The sequence below is a fragment of the Homalodisca vitripennis genome, chromosome 4 (genome assembly GCF_021130785.1).
Source record: "Homalodisca vitripennis isolate AUS2020 chromosome 4, UT_GWSS_2.1, whole genome shotgun sequence".
Classification (NCBI taxonomy): Eukaryota; Metazoa; Arthropoda; class Insecta; order Hemiptera; family Cicadellidae; genus Homalodisca; species Homalodisca vitripennis.
Window position 1 is genome coordinate 13,870,764 of NC_060210.1, and position 22,067 is coordinate 13,892,830.

The 22,067-nt window shown below is 29.7% G+C and overlaps 1 protein-coding gene across 2 annotated transcripts in view; it reads left to right on the forward strand.

Annotated features, from left to right (window-relative positions):
* The window catches only part of LOC124358960 (acid sphingomyelinase-like phosphodiesterase 3b), a 254,260-nt gene that overhangs the window by 217,169 nt on the left and 15,024 nt on the right, over positions 1-22,067 (forward strand). For both annotated transcript variants that reach the window (XM_046811248.1, XM_046811247.1), the window contains exons 2-3: positions 20,142-20,211; positions 20,764-20,832. In XM_046811248.1, coding sequence (XP_046667204.1) covers positions 20,151-20,211; positions 20,764-20,832 — 130 coding nt within the window. In that variant the 5' untranslated portion in view covers positions 20,142-20,150. The remainder of the gene's footprint in view (positions 1-20,141; positions 20,212-20,763; positions 20,833-22,067) is intronic.

Consider the following 22,067-nt stretch of genomic DNA (forward strand, 5'->3'; position numbering starts at 1 on the left):
TCAAAGAGAAATTGTGTGCGAAGCCACGGGCAACTGCTAGTCTAATGTAAATATTAATGCATATATCCTGTCTGCGTCCAATGAGCAAAACAGATGAGCGATTAGTAGGGAATATCGATGTAGGAGCTCGAAATTACACATAAAGAATTTGTTGCCGCCTAGTATTTAGCATTTATCCAACCTGTTCAAATACAAGTTTCAGCCTTTTATGTACCTATGTAGGTTATTTAAATCACTTTAATAATTCATTGGTTTCCATTATTGTTTCCTTCTTTTAGGGTAAAAGCAATCTTCTAATGCATAATTCTATTACATTTTTTATAGTTAAATTGTTAATTATTAAATCAGAACGTAAATGAGTTTTACGTACGTATTTATTAATTTACAAGTAAATGAAGAAGTGTTCGTAAGGTGCTTTGACCTCAGCAATTTCCCAAAGTGAAAGAAGATTAAACGATAACAGTTGCAGCTGAAGGAAAATGTTCATCATCCCACCATTACTGTAATTGGCGAGTTGAATGAAGTGATGTCTGTAAAGTTCTGCCTTTGAGACCGTTTGGGCGCCAGATAATAATTCTACTACACTTTACCTGCATTGAGCTCTCACTGCAGGAATAAAAATGAAATTTACGAGCAGCAAAGCTCTTTTGTACTGCTGTGAATGCTTTGATAATGTTTGGATTCCGACTTCTATCACTGCATCAATTTCAGGAATAGAAGAATACGAAAGTTTTAGTAACTGAAACCTCTCAATTCAATATAGCCCTGCGGACAGACAGCAGATAGACAACAATACAGAAAAGCTTTTTTTACAGTCCTTCTCGTAAGACTGACAGAAATTATGTCAGTCTCCTGAGTGGTTTATCCTTTGTTAACGCTCAGTTAATCTCCAAGGTTGTACTTTTATCGAATATCGATACTGTGGTAAAGTTAGGATTCCAACGTTATGTTAAGAAGAACGCGAACTTTTTATTGACTGAACTAACAGATACTTGGGCCCTTGCACGAAAGTCGCTATTAGTAGGAACTTTATATAGATTCACTATTTAAATAGCATAATAATCGAATCTTATATTTGGTCCAGTGATGTTAAATATATAGCCCTACAAATGTTTTATCTTCATGAAAAATCGTTTACAACTGAGAATATTAGACACACGTGTAAAATATCATCCTTCTATGTCACCTAAAAGTTATAAATGGAATATAATTCTTCTATGGTTTAAAACCCAATTTCAATTCCTATGTATGTTCAATTTTGGGTCATAATTGTGTGAAATTTCATATTTGTATCCTTGAAAAAAATATCTCGGTCTCCTAGGGATTGTAATCCTTTTTAAACCCCTTTGGGTAGTTCATCTTCTTAGAAATTAAGAGTATTTCCATGAATATGGAAGTAATAATGCACTTGTGTGTAAAAATTCATCAGCCTAATGAGGTATTAAAAAGAAACATAATATGTATATATATATAGCAAAAAAATAAAATAAAATATAAATAAACATAAATATGTATATGTGTATATGTATGTATGTATTCTGGGGAAGGCAAGTTTATTTCAACCCTCATAGTAGGCTTATTTAAATATTATGCTATATATATGTCATATAATTATATACTGGTTAATTATACCAGTACAATTTAGATGTATCGATAGTTTATTACACCCTTATAACTTGATTTATTCTATTATCCTTGTATCAAACGAATTGCTAATGTGACAATAATATATACTTACGCCTTTTCACACTAATACTATTATAGTCATAACTGAGAGCTAGTTTGCATTGTATAGCTTATATATCATAGTTTTACTTAAAATGTATAGAGGAATGTCCCCTAAGAATGTCATTCATCTTCAGTTGTACTAGTTTTGGTGGAGGGAGGAACCTAAAAGGATAAATATATCAAATAATATTTTATTTAATATAAAACTTATTTTAGTTTGTGACATTTAAAAACACACTAAAGACACGAAGAAATGTCATATGAGCATCATCTAAACATACTACCCTTAAATTGGCACGTTATAGTCTCTTTTGCTAGTTATCTGATAAAGATAAAATATATTTATAAGTACGACAACGGGTTTTAAGTATATATTGCAAGAAAAAATTATAATATAAAAAACATTATTTCGATCTCCACCAAATTAGTGTAGCAGATGGTTGATTTTTATTAAATCCTTCTATGGATTTCTAGAAACACCATTATGTTTACAGCCAATACATAAAATATGAGATTATTAAGATCTAGCCAAGTAGTGCAGTTACAGACATTATTCAGAGTTAAGTGATAGAAAAAAACATCACAACGTTTCAGTAACTTTTATCTAACCATGTCTTCGGATGTTAAATACTGAAACATAATTCATTTATACAAAATTTTCACGAAGTAATTTTAAATTCATTAAAGACTTTTATGTGTTCATTAATATCTTATATATTATTTACGTATATGCAAATAATTGTTTTTGTTTGGTGTTTAGGAACTGAAGAATGGGATAGATTCCAGTCTATGAAACGTCGTCATTAGATTATTGTTACACTTTCTTTTATAAAATGTTCATAGTCCTTATTATACGATTGGAGCAATAAAATATACAGAAGGAGTAGTTCCATTTAATGTCGTAATTTAGGTTCAAAATAACTTATTATATTCCAATTTCTCAATAAAATTTTCTTACATATATAGCACTCATTGCAGGAACACAACTCCAAAAGGTAAGAAAGGACAATATGTGTTGTGTGCATTTAGTCAAAAACCAATGTACACTGTTTAGGAATAGAAATTGTTTTTTTATAGCCATCGATAGATAAAAATAATAAAATTAAATCTATGACCAGCAGGACAAATTTTAGTTCAGGTCAAAATGTAATAGATTCAACAGAGTTATTAGACATAAATATATAATACATATTTAATACGTTTTTATAGCTTGATACGTTTGAAAGTGATCATACGACACGTAAATAATAGTTGTCACTTAAGAGACTGAATATCACCCTTACAGAATTTTGCAAAATCTATAAACAATTTGTAATGAAAGTGATTGAAACAATAAAATTTAAACATGTGAGATTGTTAGTATTACTGAAAATTAAACCTTAGTGATGTTTTCTCCAGCAGAGTCCGTTAGTACATATAAACAAAATGGTTAATAAACACGTCAAGGAAATTATAGTATTCTACATTAGTCATCTACTACCGGTAACGTTTATGTTTAATGTAATGTCTCTAAAAAGTAAATACGCTAATTATGTTTTCTTTATCTCTTAACTAGACAACCCGCAGGTAAACATTGTAAATTACCTCCGTTTTTCATAACAACTAATTAGATTCCTATGGTTTGTAAACAAATAGAAAAAACATACTAATATAGGCCTAATATCAACACTCAAGATACCAATTTTTGTCTGCTATCCTTGTTTATTTTCTTGCTGAAAACAACGTACGAGGAAAAGTAAGGGACCAAAAATACATTTTTGTGTTCATTAAATGTAATATAATAAGGTTGCATGTATTATTATATACGTTATTTGGCATTACAATCTTTTTTCTATATCCTTATAATATTATAAATGGGAAAATGCCTTTGTTTCTTTGTTTTACTTTCACGCGAAAATTATACAACCGATTTTACTGAAATTTTACATAGACAATCTTACATTCCCTGGGCTGTATATAGGTCTATTCACATTTCTAAATTCCCTCTGGGCTACTCCCAACTGGTCTTTAAAGTAATGAAAAATTCCATATTGGTCTCTAAAGTTGTGTAATATTAATTAAATCAGACTGTCAAATGTAATCAACTCTTCTTTGTAAACATTGTTTATCATTTTGAAATTGTTTGCATTGAATTAAATTTACATTAAGCAGCCGTAAACTTTAGTACCTTTTTAGATTTCAGCGATTATTTAAGTACTAATCTATTTCATACAATGTCCTAAGACAAAGCAGGTCAGAATTCGACTCTGAAGACTCGACAGGAACTATGCTAGATAAAATTTTGTTGGACAGTTATTTTGAACCAATTCAATCTCAAAGTGTTCTAAAATATTTAAAGACTTTTACTATAAATTTATAGAATTATACAAAAACATTTTTAGTTCTTACTTTATAGAAGTCGGCTACTGTGATCTTTGTTATATGCTGTCTTGATCGGAAACATAACAAAATGAACTATTGAAAAAACTTAATAAGAACGAAGTAAATTAAAATGGTCGTAAATATAAACATTTTGACGTATTTTCTTGAACGTGGCAATAAATCAAACTCAAAGCGAAAAGTTCCTTTTAGGAGTACGTTAAAATTCCCAGCTTCTGTTCCTAAAAAAAAATTACTAATAAATTCGGCTTCATTCCTTTTTGAACACCAATATATTATATCGGAAGTAGTGTTTGTATCATTTCGAGGATTTGCTTCTAGGAAATTTTCCTTGCTACAGTTCTCAACTTATTATAGTATTCTATAGTAGTGCATCAATCGTTATATTGGTCTCAAAGAGAACCGTTTTGGCAACGAGAAAACTACAAAAATATAAATTTGCGAACTGCGTACAATAACACAACAATTTATTGTGTCATGCGACATGGACCTTAATGAAACAATCTAGAGACTTGAAATTTTACCTACATCAGCGAAGTATAAAACGTGACAGGTAGTGTGATGAATCCCTTTCTTGTGATTGAATTCCCTGTAAACTGTACTAAACTTTAGTCTGAATATCTTTAATATTCAATTTGTATTAATCTTATTATTGAATAATATTACACATTACTTACTACATTTACCAATTGAAGATACCTATTGAGAGTTATAACTTTAAATAAAAACTCTTTCCCAGGACAAGGGGACTTTACGAGATTTATGACGCCAATAAAACACTTGGTTGAAAAGTTTCCCGCTCTGGGAGTATTTCTTGAAGTCGGACTTTGAACAATAGAAGTACTCTTTAAAACTGTTCATTATATAAAGACTGAAATATAACTTATTAACTCCTAAATGTAAAAAGAGAGGAGTTCAATTTCATATGAATTTTGATGTAATAACTTGAAAATATAAACATGTCCTTTATACATATAAAAAACAATAATTAGATTCTACATACGTAGTGCTTTACGTGTATGTGATTTCCAAATTTCATCTCTACCTGTATATCTGACTTTCATGTGGGAAGTCATCTCGAGAAAGAACCAATCTATTGACTTAAAAGTTTGAAATAAGCAACATGATATTCGTTTCCATATAAGCAATATTGAGTAGGTACTATGATGGTGCATGGTGCTTCATGAGATTTGGCTGAGCATTAGAGAACATTTTTACACTGGTCTTGTAGGCAACTATAATGACAATGAGAACATCGCAGGATAAACCAAATTGTAAACAAACTGCGTATAACCATATGAATGTTTATCATATGGCATAAAAACACGTATACAGTGATGTTATGTGTTATACACTTGGAATTTCATACACATTCTGAACTTAGCCTGGTTTTAATACACGTGGTTGTAATAGGTATGTATTAAAACATAACTTTAAAACATTAATAAAGCTTAAAGCTTACAGATTTTTAATTCATTGCATTAATGCATGTTTGATTGTTGTTACAGCTGTAAACATGGTGTCAGGTTTAATTGATATATTATTTCGGGAAAGCAATCAAGTTAACAAAGAAATATGTTACATATTTTGTACTTTAATGAAAATTGGTATAGGATTAACTATTATTACTTTTATATTATTCACTTAGTTTACACATTTTTTTATTCCGATATATTGTTGTTTTCAGAAGACCAAAATAGTGTTTGGGTCAGTGGGTAATGATAATAATATTGTTATTCCGCAATATTATTTAATCATTGTCCAGTTGTGAGTTACCTTCTGAAATGTTGAAATGGGTTGAAAATACAATATTTGTACTGCAAGTGAATGAAAAACATGATTTTAAAATGTTAAAGTATGAAATACTTTATTGTTTACGGAATAATGTCCTATATAGCATGCAACTGTAAAATGAGATTTAATATCAAGTACCGAAATGTTACAATCACAGTGCATCGTAAAGTAAGTAGTGTTAAGTTTTCAAGACGTTCCTTAATTCAGTAAAGCCATTTACTCATTAGTTCTCTAATTGGGATTGTGACAGAGAAACTAACCAAATGCATTTAGTTAGTGATAAAGCTATTATAGTCTAATTACTGTAATCTCAGACATGCATTGAATTTCTACTTAACGCACAATTAGTTCATTGTACCTTTCGTGTTAAATTTCGGTATTTTATTAAGTTTGGAATGATTTAATTGCCTGTTTTTCTGTTTCCATTACACTTAATACTATATAATTTGACCTTAAGTTAAAATGTATTCTTTATGAAGGAATTCATAACAATTACTGAGTTTGTAGGATCGGACTGATTCACAGTAGAAACCCTCATATCCAACCCTGGCGGGGCTATCATTATCGGAGAGGCAAGACGTTGGACTACCCGAGGAGAACAAAGCTTTTCCAAGCTGTACAGTCTATATCTGACATAAAACGATCTTAATTTATATACAATTATGTACAGAATTAAGGAAATAATTTTTAGCAAAACAATTAAATAATATATCTTTGTGAAAATACGTATAGTCTAAAGACTATTGACGTTACTGCCCGAAAAAATAGGACTCAAGGATAGACATCCCGAGGAATCGGTTTTGCCAAGGTCATATATGAGAGGTTATACTTTATGCCTTAGATTTTATCACACATTTTGTAATAAGTACTACTGCCCAATCATTTGCATGGATTATGCATAAATTTAGTCTAGCCTGAGTAAATAATCAATTTGACGGTGCTGGTGGCTGGCCTAGTTATACTTCGTCCTATAAGATCAGTGGTAAACGTAAACCATTTAGCACGTTCAATTTTGGTAGTAAATAAGAGTCTTGCATTTTAGTAAGAATAAGTTTTAATACATCTACGCGTATTAGAATCTGCACAATCATTGGAGGTTTAAACGAATTTAAATACAAAGCTTTGAAAAATATTAATATTGACAAAGCACAAGGGCTTTTTAATTGGATCCGTATTAATTACACCTTTAATTAGAGACGTGTAATAAAAATCTGGGCCCTATGCTATAAAGACGAAATTGATTCAAAACTTCATAAAACATTTGTTTAATGTTTGATAATAAGATGACCATAATAATAAACGTTGATAGTTTAAGCGTGGTAAACATGACCAAATTAATACGTTTTAAGATCAGTTTACAATTGGTAGTGTTATGGAAAAAATGTATTTATTTGTTGTAAAATGTTTAATAGTGAGTTTCATTTTTGCATTTTTATTACATTAACAGCTGATTTAAATTACTGTTCAAAAATGTTTAAGTTATATGCCATTTAATTCGCATGTGTAAAACAATACCTCATATAAATTAATTAATTCTTAACCGATCTTTACAAATAAGGTATCTTTGGAAAGAAAAAGCTATTTAAAACTATTTTTTATCCCATACAATTTTAATAAAATAAGTGGTTTGTTGGGTATTTGATCAAACTAAAATTAAATAGCCGCCATTTAAAAAAAATTAAAACTTATTAATATTATTGTCAGGAAACAATAACTTTTCACATTGACCCGGTTACTAAGTTTTGTAACAGTAGTAAATACAACGACAAAGATAAAGATGTTGTATGTAATAAAAGAAAATGTTGTATAGCTGTTAAGCGAAGTGGTAATTGGAAAACATTATTTTTCATATTCAGCTTAGAATGATACATATAATCGGAAATGCATAGCTAGCTTTTGGTTGCACTCTGTAAATAAACTTTGCACCTACATTCACTGCTACTACTGGTGTTGATTCATTCATTTCAGGTTGCGTGCAAAATTTCAAGTCTATAGCTCGTTTTATTAGGCTTCACTTACTATATTAGGTTTTTAAGTGACATGTAATACTCAGCCTTTTTACAAATTTAATTATTCTATGACTTTCACGTTGTATATGGGAAGGGAAGCCTGGCGTAACCTAGTCCCAGACCGTCAAAGTAAGCACGTTACATAAGCTTCATTGAAACCTGATACAAAATTTCTTAAAACTATTACAAAAGTTGCCAACTCATTTTACTCTGATAGACTACAAGTATTACCGTGGTACAAGTTTAATTGTTATACGAATTTAATCAGGTTTTAGAAATGTATTTCTTCTTCAATATTTTGGGGTTGGTACTATGGGTGTACGTACAGTAAGACCAATTTAAATATGTTTGAAACGCTGAGCAAAATCCCATGAATTGACATGTATGGTTATAAAACTCGAAATTGCTTTATGAACTCAATATGTAAGTTTTTTCTCGATATATCTTGTGGACAGACTAATAGACAAATATACAGATATGAATTTGATATTGTTTAGTCAAAAAGGAGTCATTGCAACGTGACAGCTGATGAAATTAATACTACAAGTATGATGTTGAGTGAATCGGTTTGTTGAGGAATGTAAATGATTGAACAGAAAGGAGTGTTGACTGATCGGATCATATGGTAAAGAAAATATGGACCAAAAACAATAACCTAGGAATTTTATCCGGAATCCTTTCAGAACTTTGGAAACGCAAAAATCACATTTCCCTTCATCGTATAATTGAAAATGTAGTACTATTTGAATTGAATTAATCTATTGAATCGACTATTGGAAATATCCGAGGAGGGTTGGAAAATTTAAGTAGGGTAAAAGCTGTGATGGCATTTTAGAGTGTATTTCATTTTGTCCTGTAAATTTTTAACGGGCTTTCCAGTTTTTTATATTACATTCTAATGTGGACTTGAGTAAATGAAAAATTCGTTTAAGTAAAACTTGTGTCCTGTTAAAGAAAAAGGTTTAAATTTATACAGCTGTACGAAAACCGCTATTTATTCTTGTAATTCATTGATCCTAGGGTAGTTCGTAATACAAACTGCATTAATTTGATAATTTTAACACGAATTGACGATTATTTTTTACAATTAAACACTAAATATTTTTTATTCCAAATGATGTGAAACAAAACTTAAATTTATTAATGGAACCGTTTACAGAAATTGTAACTTCTCACAGTTGCTTTGTGATGAGAATATTTTTATACTTGGCTGTTTCCTTAACTAATTTGTTGTTAAATAAGCGAAGCAAGAACACATTTTTGTATCATTAAATTAATTTAATATTACTGTAATTACGTTAGCACAAATGAAAGAGTATTCAGGAAAAGTACTTGTTAGACAACCTAAGTTTCATTATCAAGGTGAGCATACTGCTTCCATTTATTAAAACTTATCTAATATGATAGCACTATGTTTTCGTTTAAAAGTATGTGTATTATGTTTAAAAGTAACGGTAATATCATAAAGTAAACTTTTGCGTCGTCTAATGAAATGTTTAAAGAGTAAAAGCTCTATATTGGAAACACGCAGAAATCCTCTTACTTCCCCGGTATTCTTTGATTTTTCTCTGTTGTTGCGCCTTTGTTCGTCTGTTTATACGGTATTTTACCTTGTTTACTTTACATGAAGATTCAGACTTATCTCTGACCCAGATTAACTTACGCCATACTGCACATATAAAGCTTATTCATATATTACTGTGAATTTAACGCTTTAAATTACACAACATTTGCGGGAAAATATTATTTTATTAGTATTATACAGATACACGGTCTCTACGGTCTCGTATGCTATAAGAGATTCAGTAATAATTTAAATACAATATATTATATAAAGTGTATATACTATGTACAAATACTATGCAAGTTTAAGGCCATTTCTGATTCGAGTCAATTATATTTTAGACGCCAATGTCCAGTTTATATTGTTGCCACGATCAAGAACATCTGTCTAAAGTGTATATTTATGGCCGTTGTAAATTATCCAATCTTAGCATTTTATTTGTGCTGATGTTGACAGCCTTGTTTCCTCGATTCAGAAAACATATAAACTTAAAGAGGACGGAGAAACCTACTTCAGCCAAAAGATAGTCTTTAAGAGTAGATAGTAAATAGTAAAAATATTAAAAGTTAGATATAACTTTGATTTATTCGATATTTTAATTACTGTAGTGACAAAGTACTTTATGCCTAATAGTTTCTAAATTTTACATGTACAAGGTTTTATCACTGAAGCTATAAATCCTATTATCTGGATACTTCCTTACTCTGTGCTAAACAGTTGAGACCAAAAACGTTCAAATAAGGAATCTTGGCACTTTCTATTAATAATATTTGTTTGCTGTAATGCAACTTTCAAGACCAAAATGGCATTTTTCACAAATTTAGAGACCATAGGGGCGTAAACAGGAGGGAATTCCGAAATAAGAATAGACCCAAATAGTTCAACCTAAGAATGTGTATGTAAATCATATATGTACACAAACACAAAACAATCATTATTAGATTAGTTTTTTTATATATACCTAACAGTAAATATAAGTGCCTTGTACTCGTATTTGGTTTTAAATTTACTGAATTTATTTTAAAATTCCAAAGATAAGTGTTAACTTACAAAAACTACTTGATAGAAGTGTACTATTACGAATAAACTATATTATAGCGATAATTATTTAATACATTATAAATGTATAAAATATACTATATATTTGGGTATATTCATATATACCCAACATTAAATACAGTCAGTATTTTTTGTTTTATAGCTGATGTTGCTATTTTTCCAGGTAAAGAAAAATAATATACACAGGTCTGAGTATACATATACTTCATAGTATATATTTGTTAAAATGTACAGTTAATAAATGAAATGAAATGAAAAATGTATTTATTGAATACAACATAAAGCATATTCAATTGGCGAGGTTAGGAATATTAAGTCCTCTCTTACACCTAACCATAAATTAATAAACTATACTATTACTGTAAAATAAGAGCCACAATACAGTTTAAATTACTATTTTACATTCAAAAATTATAATCTCTATTTATAAAAAGTAATAAAATAGTAATAGTAATAGTAGCTAAGTAATAGTATAGTTTTACTGAAGCTTTCAGTTTTAGAAATTAGATATATTGTAACACTGTGCTCACAGTGGTTGGTCAAAGATTAAATAAGAAATCTTGTTACTATGAAACTTACTTATTCTATTCCTTTAAAACTATAAATGTAAATAAATTTAAAACAGTGGTTAATTTAACTAAACACATCGATGTGCTAAAATAATACAATATTGACACAGAACACTGATATAATTTAACAACTTCTTTGAATTGATAATATTTGTTGACTGTAATTCAACTTTAGAGACCAAGATAGGCATTTTCGTGAGTTTAGAGACGAGTGGGACGTAGCCAGGATGTATTTTCGAAATAGGAGTCGACTTTTATGTTAACCAGGGACATTAAGAATGTCTATGTAAGATCTGACTTTAAGCATAACCCTAAGCATTTTCAAGTTGATACAAATTTAAAACACCACTTAATTACTATGTAATTGTATTTAATAGGAATTCTTATAGTTTATAATTTTTGAGTGACTAATAACACGAAATATAATACTTTTATTTTAAGCAACTGACACGTTTAATCAGTTTATTACTAATTTAAGCATTTTTTTCACTAGGCCATAATACATTAGATAAGTTTCAAATGAAAACGGCAGTGAAGTGTTTTAAGTGAACATGTATTTTTTGTAAGATAAATTCATAAAATTAGTAAGTCTGTAATTTGGCTTCTATTATTACTGTTTAAACAAAAAAAACTTTAATCAGAAAACAGTAAAAACTATACTTTATTTTATGAAACAACATCGAACAAAATATTAGGAATATTGCACAAATACAGCTTCATTTTGAAACAAATAATACCATATAAAAATCTGTAAACTCTTTTATAGTCGTATTTTCAAATAGGAAATTGTATTATTACGACAAATATCTTGATAAATATATAATTAAATTGAAGAGGAAGAAATATTTTATAAATAAAAAACTACTTTTATAATTAAAATTCAAGAAGTACTATATCTCAAGAATCATTTTAAAAATGTGTATCTAACCGTTTTAATAAACGTTAACGTTAAGAATCTAAAATAGCATGTGGAATACGTTTTTCTTAAGGATTGAGTAATTGAAAATAATTGATTTTAAACGCTGTAATTGTATCAATAACAATTTACAGTTTCATATGGTTAAAAATATATGTCAACAAACATTATAAAATTCCCAGTTATAAAATATTAGTTTATACCTTACTGGATTTCAAACAAATCGCTTAGTACTTTTAAGTTAAATAAGGACAAATTCACTTCTAAAAATTGTATAATAATATAAATAATATAAATATTATAAATATATTAATTGAGGAAAATAATAATATTTAGTAATACGTTTTGTTGCAATGAAGAAAACTAAACCAACCAATCTCGTCAAAGTCTTGACGAGGTTTCAAAGTTAATTGATGACCATGCAATTAGTTAGAGAGGTAAACCTCTACTTTGGAATTATTGAACATCCATTCCAAGGGTTAAAGTAAGCCTGTTACTAAAGCAGGCAAAATTGTTTCCTTTAAAATTCTGGATAGATGGATAAAACATAAAAGATCCTCCATTTTCATTGGCCCATTCTATCGGAGTCACGTTCGCTCCATCTCTCTTACAAAAAGAGACATTCACTGTGATCTATAACAAGATCATGTCTCACCAAATCTTCTTAAAGCTTTCTTTGGAAAATAAAATGTGATTTTCTCCAGCTTTTATCCTAATCTATACCATTGCGCTAATCAAAGACTACTTATATTTCTGTAAATAGATTTTTTAATTATAAATAACCGGTTATTTTATATTACCGGTTATTTATAACTAAGTTTTAAATTTTTATAACTTAAATAATTTGTGCATAACTCAAAGTTAATCGATGTTTATTTTAAGAGAAAATAGTATTAAATTAGCTGAGGTTTAGCGAATCTTATCACTCGAGAAGCTGGAACTTTTATTTCTGCCTGTCTGTCTATCTGTCCGCAATATATCTCGAAAATTTAATTACCCATATACTTGAAATTATGAATGAAGCTTCCTTTTTAAATGAGAACCATTAAGTTATAACTATAAAACTTGCCGTGATGACTTAAATACACAATCAAATTTCGTTGCACTTTATATAATGGTGTTTTTTAATCAGAATGAGTAACTTCTGACCATAACTTCAGACTAAAACAGCGAATCTAGTAAATTATGTTTATTTGCTTTGTTAGGGTAAAACGTGGAACTGAACTTTTTTCCTTAATTGCTTATCGATATAAACATAAAGCATTGTCGTAAAAGTGTGAAAATTTACTTTGTCATAAAGAATAAAGTCAAAAGTACATTACAAGAAGTTTTGATGAAGCTTTGTTTGGCAATTATAGTTTATGTTAATCAATGGGTTTTTAGCTAAGCGCTAACGAATATTTTTACATAGGTCTTATAGGTGTTCGTGATGACAGAAAGTTCATACCTCGGAAACTTTTGAACCGATTAATACCAAATTTGTATACCTCCTAGGTATATACTGCGTGCGGTAGTGCATTGTTTCCATTGAAAAATCTCATTATTGTAGTATTATACAAAACAAGTTGCTATTAAATTACAATCTTAACTGTTATTCTTGACTGGGTGGTTTATAAAATGTTGCGTTGGTCACACTATAGCACTATAGTACCTTGGGTGCAGAAATATTAAACCATAATTTAAAATGTTTTATTTTTAAATGCAGAGTTAAATGGAGTACGTTTTTGTTACTTTACCACTGCGTGCCCCTTCCTTTTGACACTGAAACTGTAAGTCTGCTGAGTCAACATTGCCTTGAGCATCATGGCGGCGGTTTATGCGTTCTAAACGGCCGAGTTTTTTGAAGAAAACTATCTCTGTTAAATATATATTAAAAATAAAAAGTTTCATAAATTTATTTAAAATAACTACACAACTAAAACAATAACTTTAAAGCTCCATAACGTATCCAATGCTAATTATTAGACCGCTCGATCGAAAATAAAAGTTAAGATGGTAAATTATTCAAAACACATTTTCATATAACTCTAAATTCTAGAACATCATACTCATAAATAGAAAACTTTTACGCTATTTTATGCAAAGTTGGACTTAATTGGATAGCAAGTTTCCGATTTATGAATTTTCAAAGTTGCAGTTTGATTGAAAAATTTAAAAACCATTACCTTTTCCCTTTGTTAACGATATAAAAACTAAAATTCTTTGCTTGTAAAATTAAAAAAAAAAATGAAATATACATTATCATGGCTTCTTCTAAGACTGCGGTTAACTGTATATCTCGGTTTATAAAAGTTTTTATTTGTAAGTAAACATTTTGATCGACAATGTGTCATATTGTACATGTAACCTGCAATGATACATTGATTATAATGTATTTTACTACTTGGTAGTCCTGCAGTTATATAATTTTAACATGTTAATATTCTTATGAGAGGTTTCCTGATGCCTCAGTGTTCAGCCCGTAATGTTTTATTTACTTTTTAACTGGAACCCAACAAGTATGCAAGGTGTTTTCTACATGCAAGTTTTCCCACAGTCATAGAATAAGTTACCATAAGATCAAAATTTGTTTAGTATGTTTAGACATAGGTGTTTCTCTTCTAAATTTTTGCTTATGAAATAATTAACAGTATGTTTTGCATATTAACAGGTAATACAGTATATGTTTATATGAAGGGTAATTTGATAGAGAGTTTGTGTACCAGTAGCATAGAAAACATGATAATATGGCGCTAATGGAAAACCATTTTGGAGATGAAGATCTATACATACTATACATACATCCACTGTAATAAATTAGTCATAAGAACCACTTTGCTATATGGGTTCTATAAAAAATGAAAGCTGATACGATATAGATTCCGGAGACATTCACGAATACAATTTTATAACTAGACAATGTCTGTCATGACTTACCCAATTACAATTCATTGCACCTTTTATAATGATCTTTTCTCAAATCGGAATGAGTAATTTATGACCGTAGTTTCAGACAGAAACAGCGAATTTAATAAACAATATTTATTTTTTTGGTAGAAGAAGTGGCACTGCACTTTTTCCCACTAAATTTAACTTCTTATCGATATAAACACGAAACATTAGTGGTGAAAAAGGGTGAAAATTTACTTTGTCACGAAGAATCGAGTCAAAAAGTGCATTACAAGAAGTTTTGATGTAGCTTTGTTTGGAAGAAGGACGAACAACAATGTTAAAAGCCTAGGACCGAACTCTTTGAAAGTTCAAAGTGCCCGTCACTATTCACGGAAGCTCTTTATTGTAACCTTCTGTAGCGTTCTGCACACAATGCGTTCTATTGTGACGATCCATGGACTATTATACTCGTAGATCTTAAAGAACAGTAGTTATAGTTTTCCTTCAAGTCACATACGAGTACTTTGACATTATTATTGATTATTCATAATATCTATATAAATGTTAATATAACAATACTTTATTTAGTATTAGCAGTGAAAATTAATTTTTTAGGGTTTGCACTGGTATAATCACTACTGGTTCGAGTGAATTGTATTTCTGACGCCAATTTTATCTTTGTCTTTTTGCCACAATGAAGAAAGTACGAAAGAAAGTGAATATTTATGGCCATTATAAGTAAGTACAGTCAGTATTTTTTTTCGTAGTTTATTTTCATTAAGAGATACTATAAAATTGAATTGTGGTTAATTTAAATTACAAAATTAAAGTTTTTATGGCGCTGACATAAAACAATGATAACAGGGAACAATTGATTAAATTTAACAGTCACTTTAAATTAATAATATTTGTTAGCTGTAATGCAACTTATTGACCAATATGGGATTTTATACAACAATAGAACCAGGTAAGAGGGATTTTCGAAATAAGAATAGCCCTATAATATGTCAACCTAAGAATGTGTATGTAAAGGATATATTTGCACAATCACAAAACAATCCATCATTAGATTAGTATTTGTTATATATATATAATAGTAAAGATGAAAGCAAATTACTCGTATTTGATTGGTAAATATTCACTGAATGAATTGCAACGATCCAAAGATGAGTATTAAATTAAAAAAAATGCTTAATAGAATTGTACTATTACAAATGAGTACATTATTGAGATAAATAATTAAAGAGTAAAAAATTTATAAAATAAGACTCTCAGCAAAGCTATTACCTCGGTATGGTCGAATGTTTTATTAAAACCACATCACCAGCTTTGGTAATTACCATATCAGTAGTCTTGAATGGCACAAATGTTGACAATAAACTTAGTTCATTACCAGCAACTTGTATTCTTGGCAGAGCGTTACCAAAACCAAAACTATTTGAGAGGCTGAAAATGTCATTTCTGTGTGTATGTCTGTCTATCTATCCACACGATACTTGGAAAACCAACTGACTTCAGTAGTGAGGCTTGGAAAGTGTTCGTGAAGTTGTTTTTTATAACAGTGTGAAGAATGACTTTTACTATGGTGTATTTGGTACTTCAGAAAAAATTGGCCTAACTGCAGTGAATATTTCTATATTGATCTTACATGTAATCGTGATGGCAAAGAGAAAATGGCAGAACAAATAAATGTATATAACAATTCGGTAATGAGGGATTGTAACATATGACACATTAACACATGTAACCAAACTATCCCAACACAATTTTACCGTGACTTGGTATATAGACGTTTTGTTATTTAAAAACTGTAATGGAACCCAATTTAATGAAAAACTGTGTAAATGTATCATGAGGCACAGTATATTGAGAAATCACAATATATTTTTAGACTTAACATTTTGTGTCTTGGTTCTTTTCAACACAAACGAAATGAGTTCTATGATGTTGCATGTCCAACCATGGGATCTGTCTGAGCATCGTTGAAGTATGTTGTGCTGACACAATTTCTCTTTTATTTACTTGAAAACTTTTTGTACTCGTATTTGACAATTGTAAAATTAGCTATGTACTTGAAACTTTGAATTGCACCTCATAGTATCCTGTTACGTAACAAGTGGGTAGCGTACTCCTACCAATTATCTGTGTAGCACTGATGCCAAATATTCAGTACGTTGTCTGCTTGTGCATCGTAGATGTACATACCTTTTATACATGTTTATTCATACGAACATAGTGCGATGTGAGATTTGCTATCCATCCAAGATATTATAAATCCTACAAGAAATTCACGAGGGACATAGCATGTGACTACGGGTTGGTTCGCTGGACTTTTCTACAGAAATTTAGAGAAATAGTAAATTAGTGATCAAGGTACACTTTACATTATTGTGTCATCTCATGCTGTCATGACTTTCAAAAATGAATGTGAGTGCCATAGTGTTTTAATATTCTCTTTCAGTGTGCGATTTGGAAATAAAATTATAGTTTGTTGACGGAGGGTTTAGTGAAGCCTATCACTCTTGCGGCTGAAAATAATTCAATTTATCTGTTTGTCCGCACGATATCTCGAAAAGTAACTGACCTATATACATAGGTTTTGGGTGAGTGCCAGCGAATATTTACCTTGGTGATATGGGTAATCAATTTGAAATGAAAAAATAACGAAATAAATAAATTTGTAAGCAAATTTGTACACAGTCTTACGTGTAGTAATCTCCATATCTAACAGAAAATGTTATGATTCTAACACTGAAATGTATCATTGTCAATGAAAACATAGTGAAATTATTATGCGGAAAGCTATTCAGGAAAAGGTTTATTCTTTAGAGAATTTTGCATAAATCTTCATTTACACATAAAAATACGGGTTCTACGACGGTGTATTTTTACTCAGTAGGCTGACACATTTTCTCTTTTGTCTTTCGGGGAGATTTAAAACGTATTTCCTTATAAATGTCTGCCTATTTATCTTTTTTAAGAACATCTCAAGAAAGAAATCATTTATTGATTTACAACGTTTTAATCTCAGCGATGCCTGTTACATTACACGTGATGTATGTTACCTTGTATAACAGCAACGACAAAATATGTAACAATTTATACAACCTTTAGACAAAATACGTGGAAACCATAACTTTCACTTAAATCTTATGTCAAAAACATTATGTAGTGCAACTATTTAGGGAGGTAGGTAAACATTCCTCTACTACACTAAACAACGTATTAAAACAGAAATAATACAATCTGAACTAATATTTTATAAGCATGCTAACTGTATGATTTGGTTTCACATAACAAATAATATGTAATATGTAAATATTCTGTACTAATTAGATTAAATGCTCTTGGTTAGCTGAATTTTCCATTAATAGGTTTCAAAGCAAACCATAGGTACATTCCCTTAATTATGAGTAAAATCTCTTAAAACTTCCAGTTATAAAAACCAGTCTGATAGAAAATAGTGTGGTGCAGTGGGGAACGAGCAGGATCATGGCAGGATATGGGCAGGACAGGGATTAAATACATGAGATTCCAGCGAATCCTCCTCCAACCCGCATCGATTCCCGTTACATTGTCATAGCTAAGCTCCCTGCGTCCTGGATACTCTAAAACCTATTAAAGGTGGCTAACTCACATGCACTGGAACTTTTAATTGCTGTTAAAGTAGAATTAATCCAAAGTAAATTTCTGTGTTCATTAAACTTTATATTCCAATCGGGAAATCCAACATTAGTTTTAGTTAACATACATATTACACTCTTTAATTAGTTATCATAAAAAAATTTAACTGATCAACACATTAATGGTTATTGTACAATTGTATAAACATTATATTCAAATTTATTTCTCAGTTTTCGCCCAGAACATATTTTATTGTATTATGAAATAGTAATTTGGTAAAGAAATTTAGAATATTGGATCCATTAGAGTAATGGATGGTAACATATTCATTTCGATTTTTACTGGTGGAACATATATTATTTTATACTTGATCACATCGAATTTGCATTTAGATTCCTAACACAAAGGGACGTAATGATGTTATTTGTTCAAGTGTGATAGTTTATGGAAACCAACGATTTTACGAACTAGGCCTATATATTGTAAATTTCTAAACTTGTAATGCAATAAACTTGTTAAATAAAAAGAAATAGTATTACGATGGTGTCAAAAGGTAAAATTCTCAATTTTGGTAAAAATATAAGTTATGTAAAGATCTTCACGCGAATTTCAATACATTGTGTAGAATTATAAATTAAAGACCGATTTCACACAATTCAAAAGTATAATATTTAATAAAATGTCTTTAATGGACTTCTAGTAAACAATCGATAAGATTTTTAAATTACAATAGTTAATTTATTTTGACTTCGTAGTATTTTATTCAAGACTTAAAAAGCAATGACAGTATCCCTAAAAGGTATTTCCCTAATCATGTACTAAGGTATTTTTTTACTACCTGTTTTAATTGTTTTTGTTTAGTGCTAGATAATATTTTTTAAATAAAAATGAGATTAAAACCTACCAAATGCGGAGAAAAATGTATTCATGCTCTCATTTATTATTTGCCAAAATAATTGGTAATTAACGGTTGATTTGTGTTTCCAATCTTGTCTAACGTTATCCACCGTTATTCAAAAGCTATTTTCAAGCCTTTACTATTTGTATAATCCAATAATAATCCTACTTCTGAAAATGCATCTCAATTTAAAATGTTGTTCATGGGTGAGATTAGTTTCATATTGAGTTGCTTTAAAAAAGGAATGGCCTATGGCATATCCAGCGTAGTGCATGCATGGGCATGCGAAGGCAATAATCATAAACTAATAAAACAGCAAATTGAAGAACCCAATAGAACGCATGCATAGAACAAATGAGGTATCGCATAGAGGAACAGCTAGAGGGTTGAGCTTCCTTTTGACATTTTGACACCAAAATCAATATTCTTCCTTGGACCATGAAGAAACTATACATGAATATTGATATTTTTATTCATAACAAGAGTTATCGCAAAGACTGAAAAAATTCCTTTGACCTGAATCAATAAGGTTCTGTTTTAATCAAGAATTACGACATTCCAAGTATCTAAGACGTATTTTTAACTCTACCAAAAGTTTTTGAACAGAGAGACGTATGGACCCTTTATCTTTTGAACCCCAAAAAAGTTTCTTTGTTGGACTAAGGTCTTTATTCCAATAACGTAGCCGGTTTTTATCGCAAAGACATTAACTTTTAAACTGATGTTACAGATTGCTGTGATGGTCTGTCTTCGATGCATTCTACAAGTGATCTTGTTAGCAAGTGCCACTGCCAAAATAAGTAAGTTGATTGTTTAATCTTAGTTTGGCTTGTAAAAATCTTGTTTTTTACGATACTCCATTTATTGTAAACGTAAGTTTTATTTATTTAACAACATACTTATCACCTTTGAAAACAAAACTATCATTGAGGTACGCTTTTTCATACCAATGGCTTTCAGAGTAAGAAAATGTATTACAAAATAGCAAATATTGCACAGTTCACTATTTAAGTAATATTGTTGGAACGAATATTTTTTAAACAAATACGGAAATACTGTACAGTTTTTGCTTTTAAATAGTCAGTTAAGTAGTTTTAATAGAGTTCTTTAATGTTTAATTAATACTCACAATACAAAAAATTTTATTAAATATTATCAACGAATATTTACATTATTGTTGTATTTGTTTTAAAGAGGCGCAATAATTTTTAGTTGGGTTAATTTTTTATCAACTTTTTACTTGATTACTTATCTGAAGTGGTATTATGGCGATTGCATCAATCGATTCTTAAAAGATAAAAGTAAGGTATGTTATATTTACAATAATTTATAAAACATTATATCTGTTTCAGGTTACTTTTGGCACATTACTGACATACATTTAGATGTTGACTATTCTGTCAAAGGCGATCCAAGAAGAAGTAAGTATCGGAGTCCAAAAAGAATGAGAGAAGTTCCTATTTTAACGGAACAAAGAAAACAAAATAGATGCATGTATTAAAACCTTCCAAAATGAATGTGAGCCTTAATAATTGTTCATATTAGGAATATTTGATATATATACAATGTATATACAGGTATATATATATATATATATATAAATTATTAGTTAAATGAAATTCGTAACACTAAAGAATAGATCATCGTAGGAATTTTTGTATTACAATTCAAACAAACATCCTCCGGATGTAAGTGGATACCCACGTCCGCTCAAATACCGCTGTTAAACAACAGGATAGGAAAACGCAGCATTATAAGAAATGCATACCAAACATGCTAATACAAAATAAATATTGTTACTCACCAAATACAGCATTTTTATTTTTCGTCTTCTGGAGACTGCCCGGTCACACACTTGACCATGCCCTTTCCAAATTCCTCCATGATTATTGGTGAGTGGCAATAATTTTTATATTAGCATGTTTGACGTATGATATATTTTATGTTCTTGTAAGTTTTTTATGATGTTTTCATTTCCTGTTGTTTAACGAAACAACCAGAACATCTGAAATGAATGTGTCTCACACGCTAACTGGTAACCAATACATTATAACATGTCAAAACCAATATGACTAAATGTTACTTAAAACACTACTTTTCTAAATTGTTTATTTTTTGAAAAACATTGTGTTTATTAATATTTAGTAATATTTAAAACTTTTCTAATTGCTACAAGTTAGTGTCTTCAATGTAAAAACCATCTATTGTCATTTCCAGGATCTCCTAATGGGCTTCGGCCAGACTAAACAAAACGTAATAAATGTTACGTTATTCATGGTCCATGTTCGTTAATACTAAAATGTAACTTAAACTGTAGGATTTTTAGGTTAGGATTTGTTTTAAACTGTAGGAGTATAAAACACTTCATAGGCCTCAATAAAAATGTGATAAGAGTAACATTGGAGATCTCTAGTTTGCGCCATCTTTATATATTACAATGGAATTTATGTGTCATGGGGTTAAATTTAAATATATTTTGAAATTACCCTATTTTGAGGGGGGGGGGTTGGAGTAAAGATTTTCCTACATAAAAAACCTCCTCAGTTGGTGATAAAAATAATCCCTAAAGTAAATCACTCTATCTCTATTCATAAGAAAGTTATAAGTGGGGTACTTTTAAAATGCCCGTTGTACAGTAAAGCTAACCATTGATAGA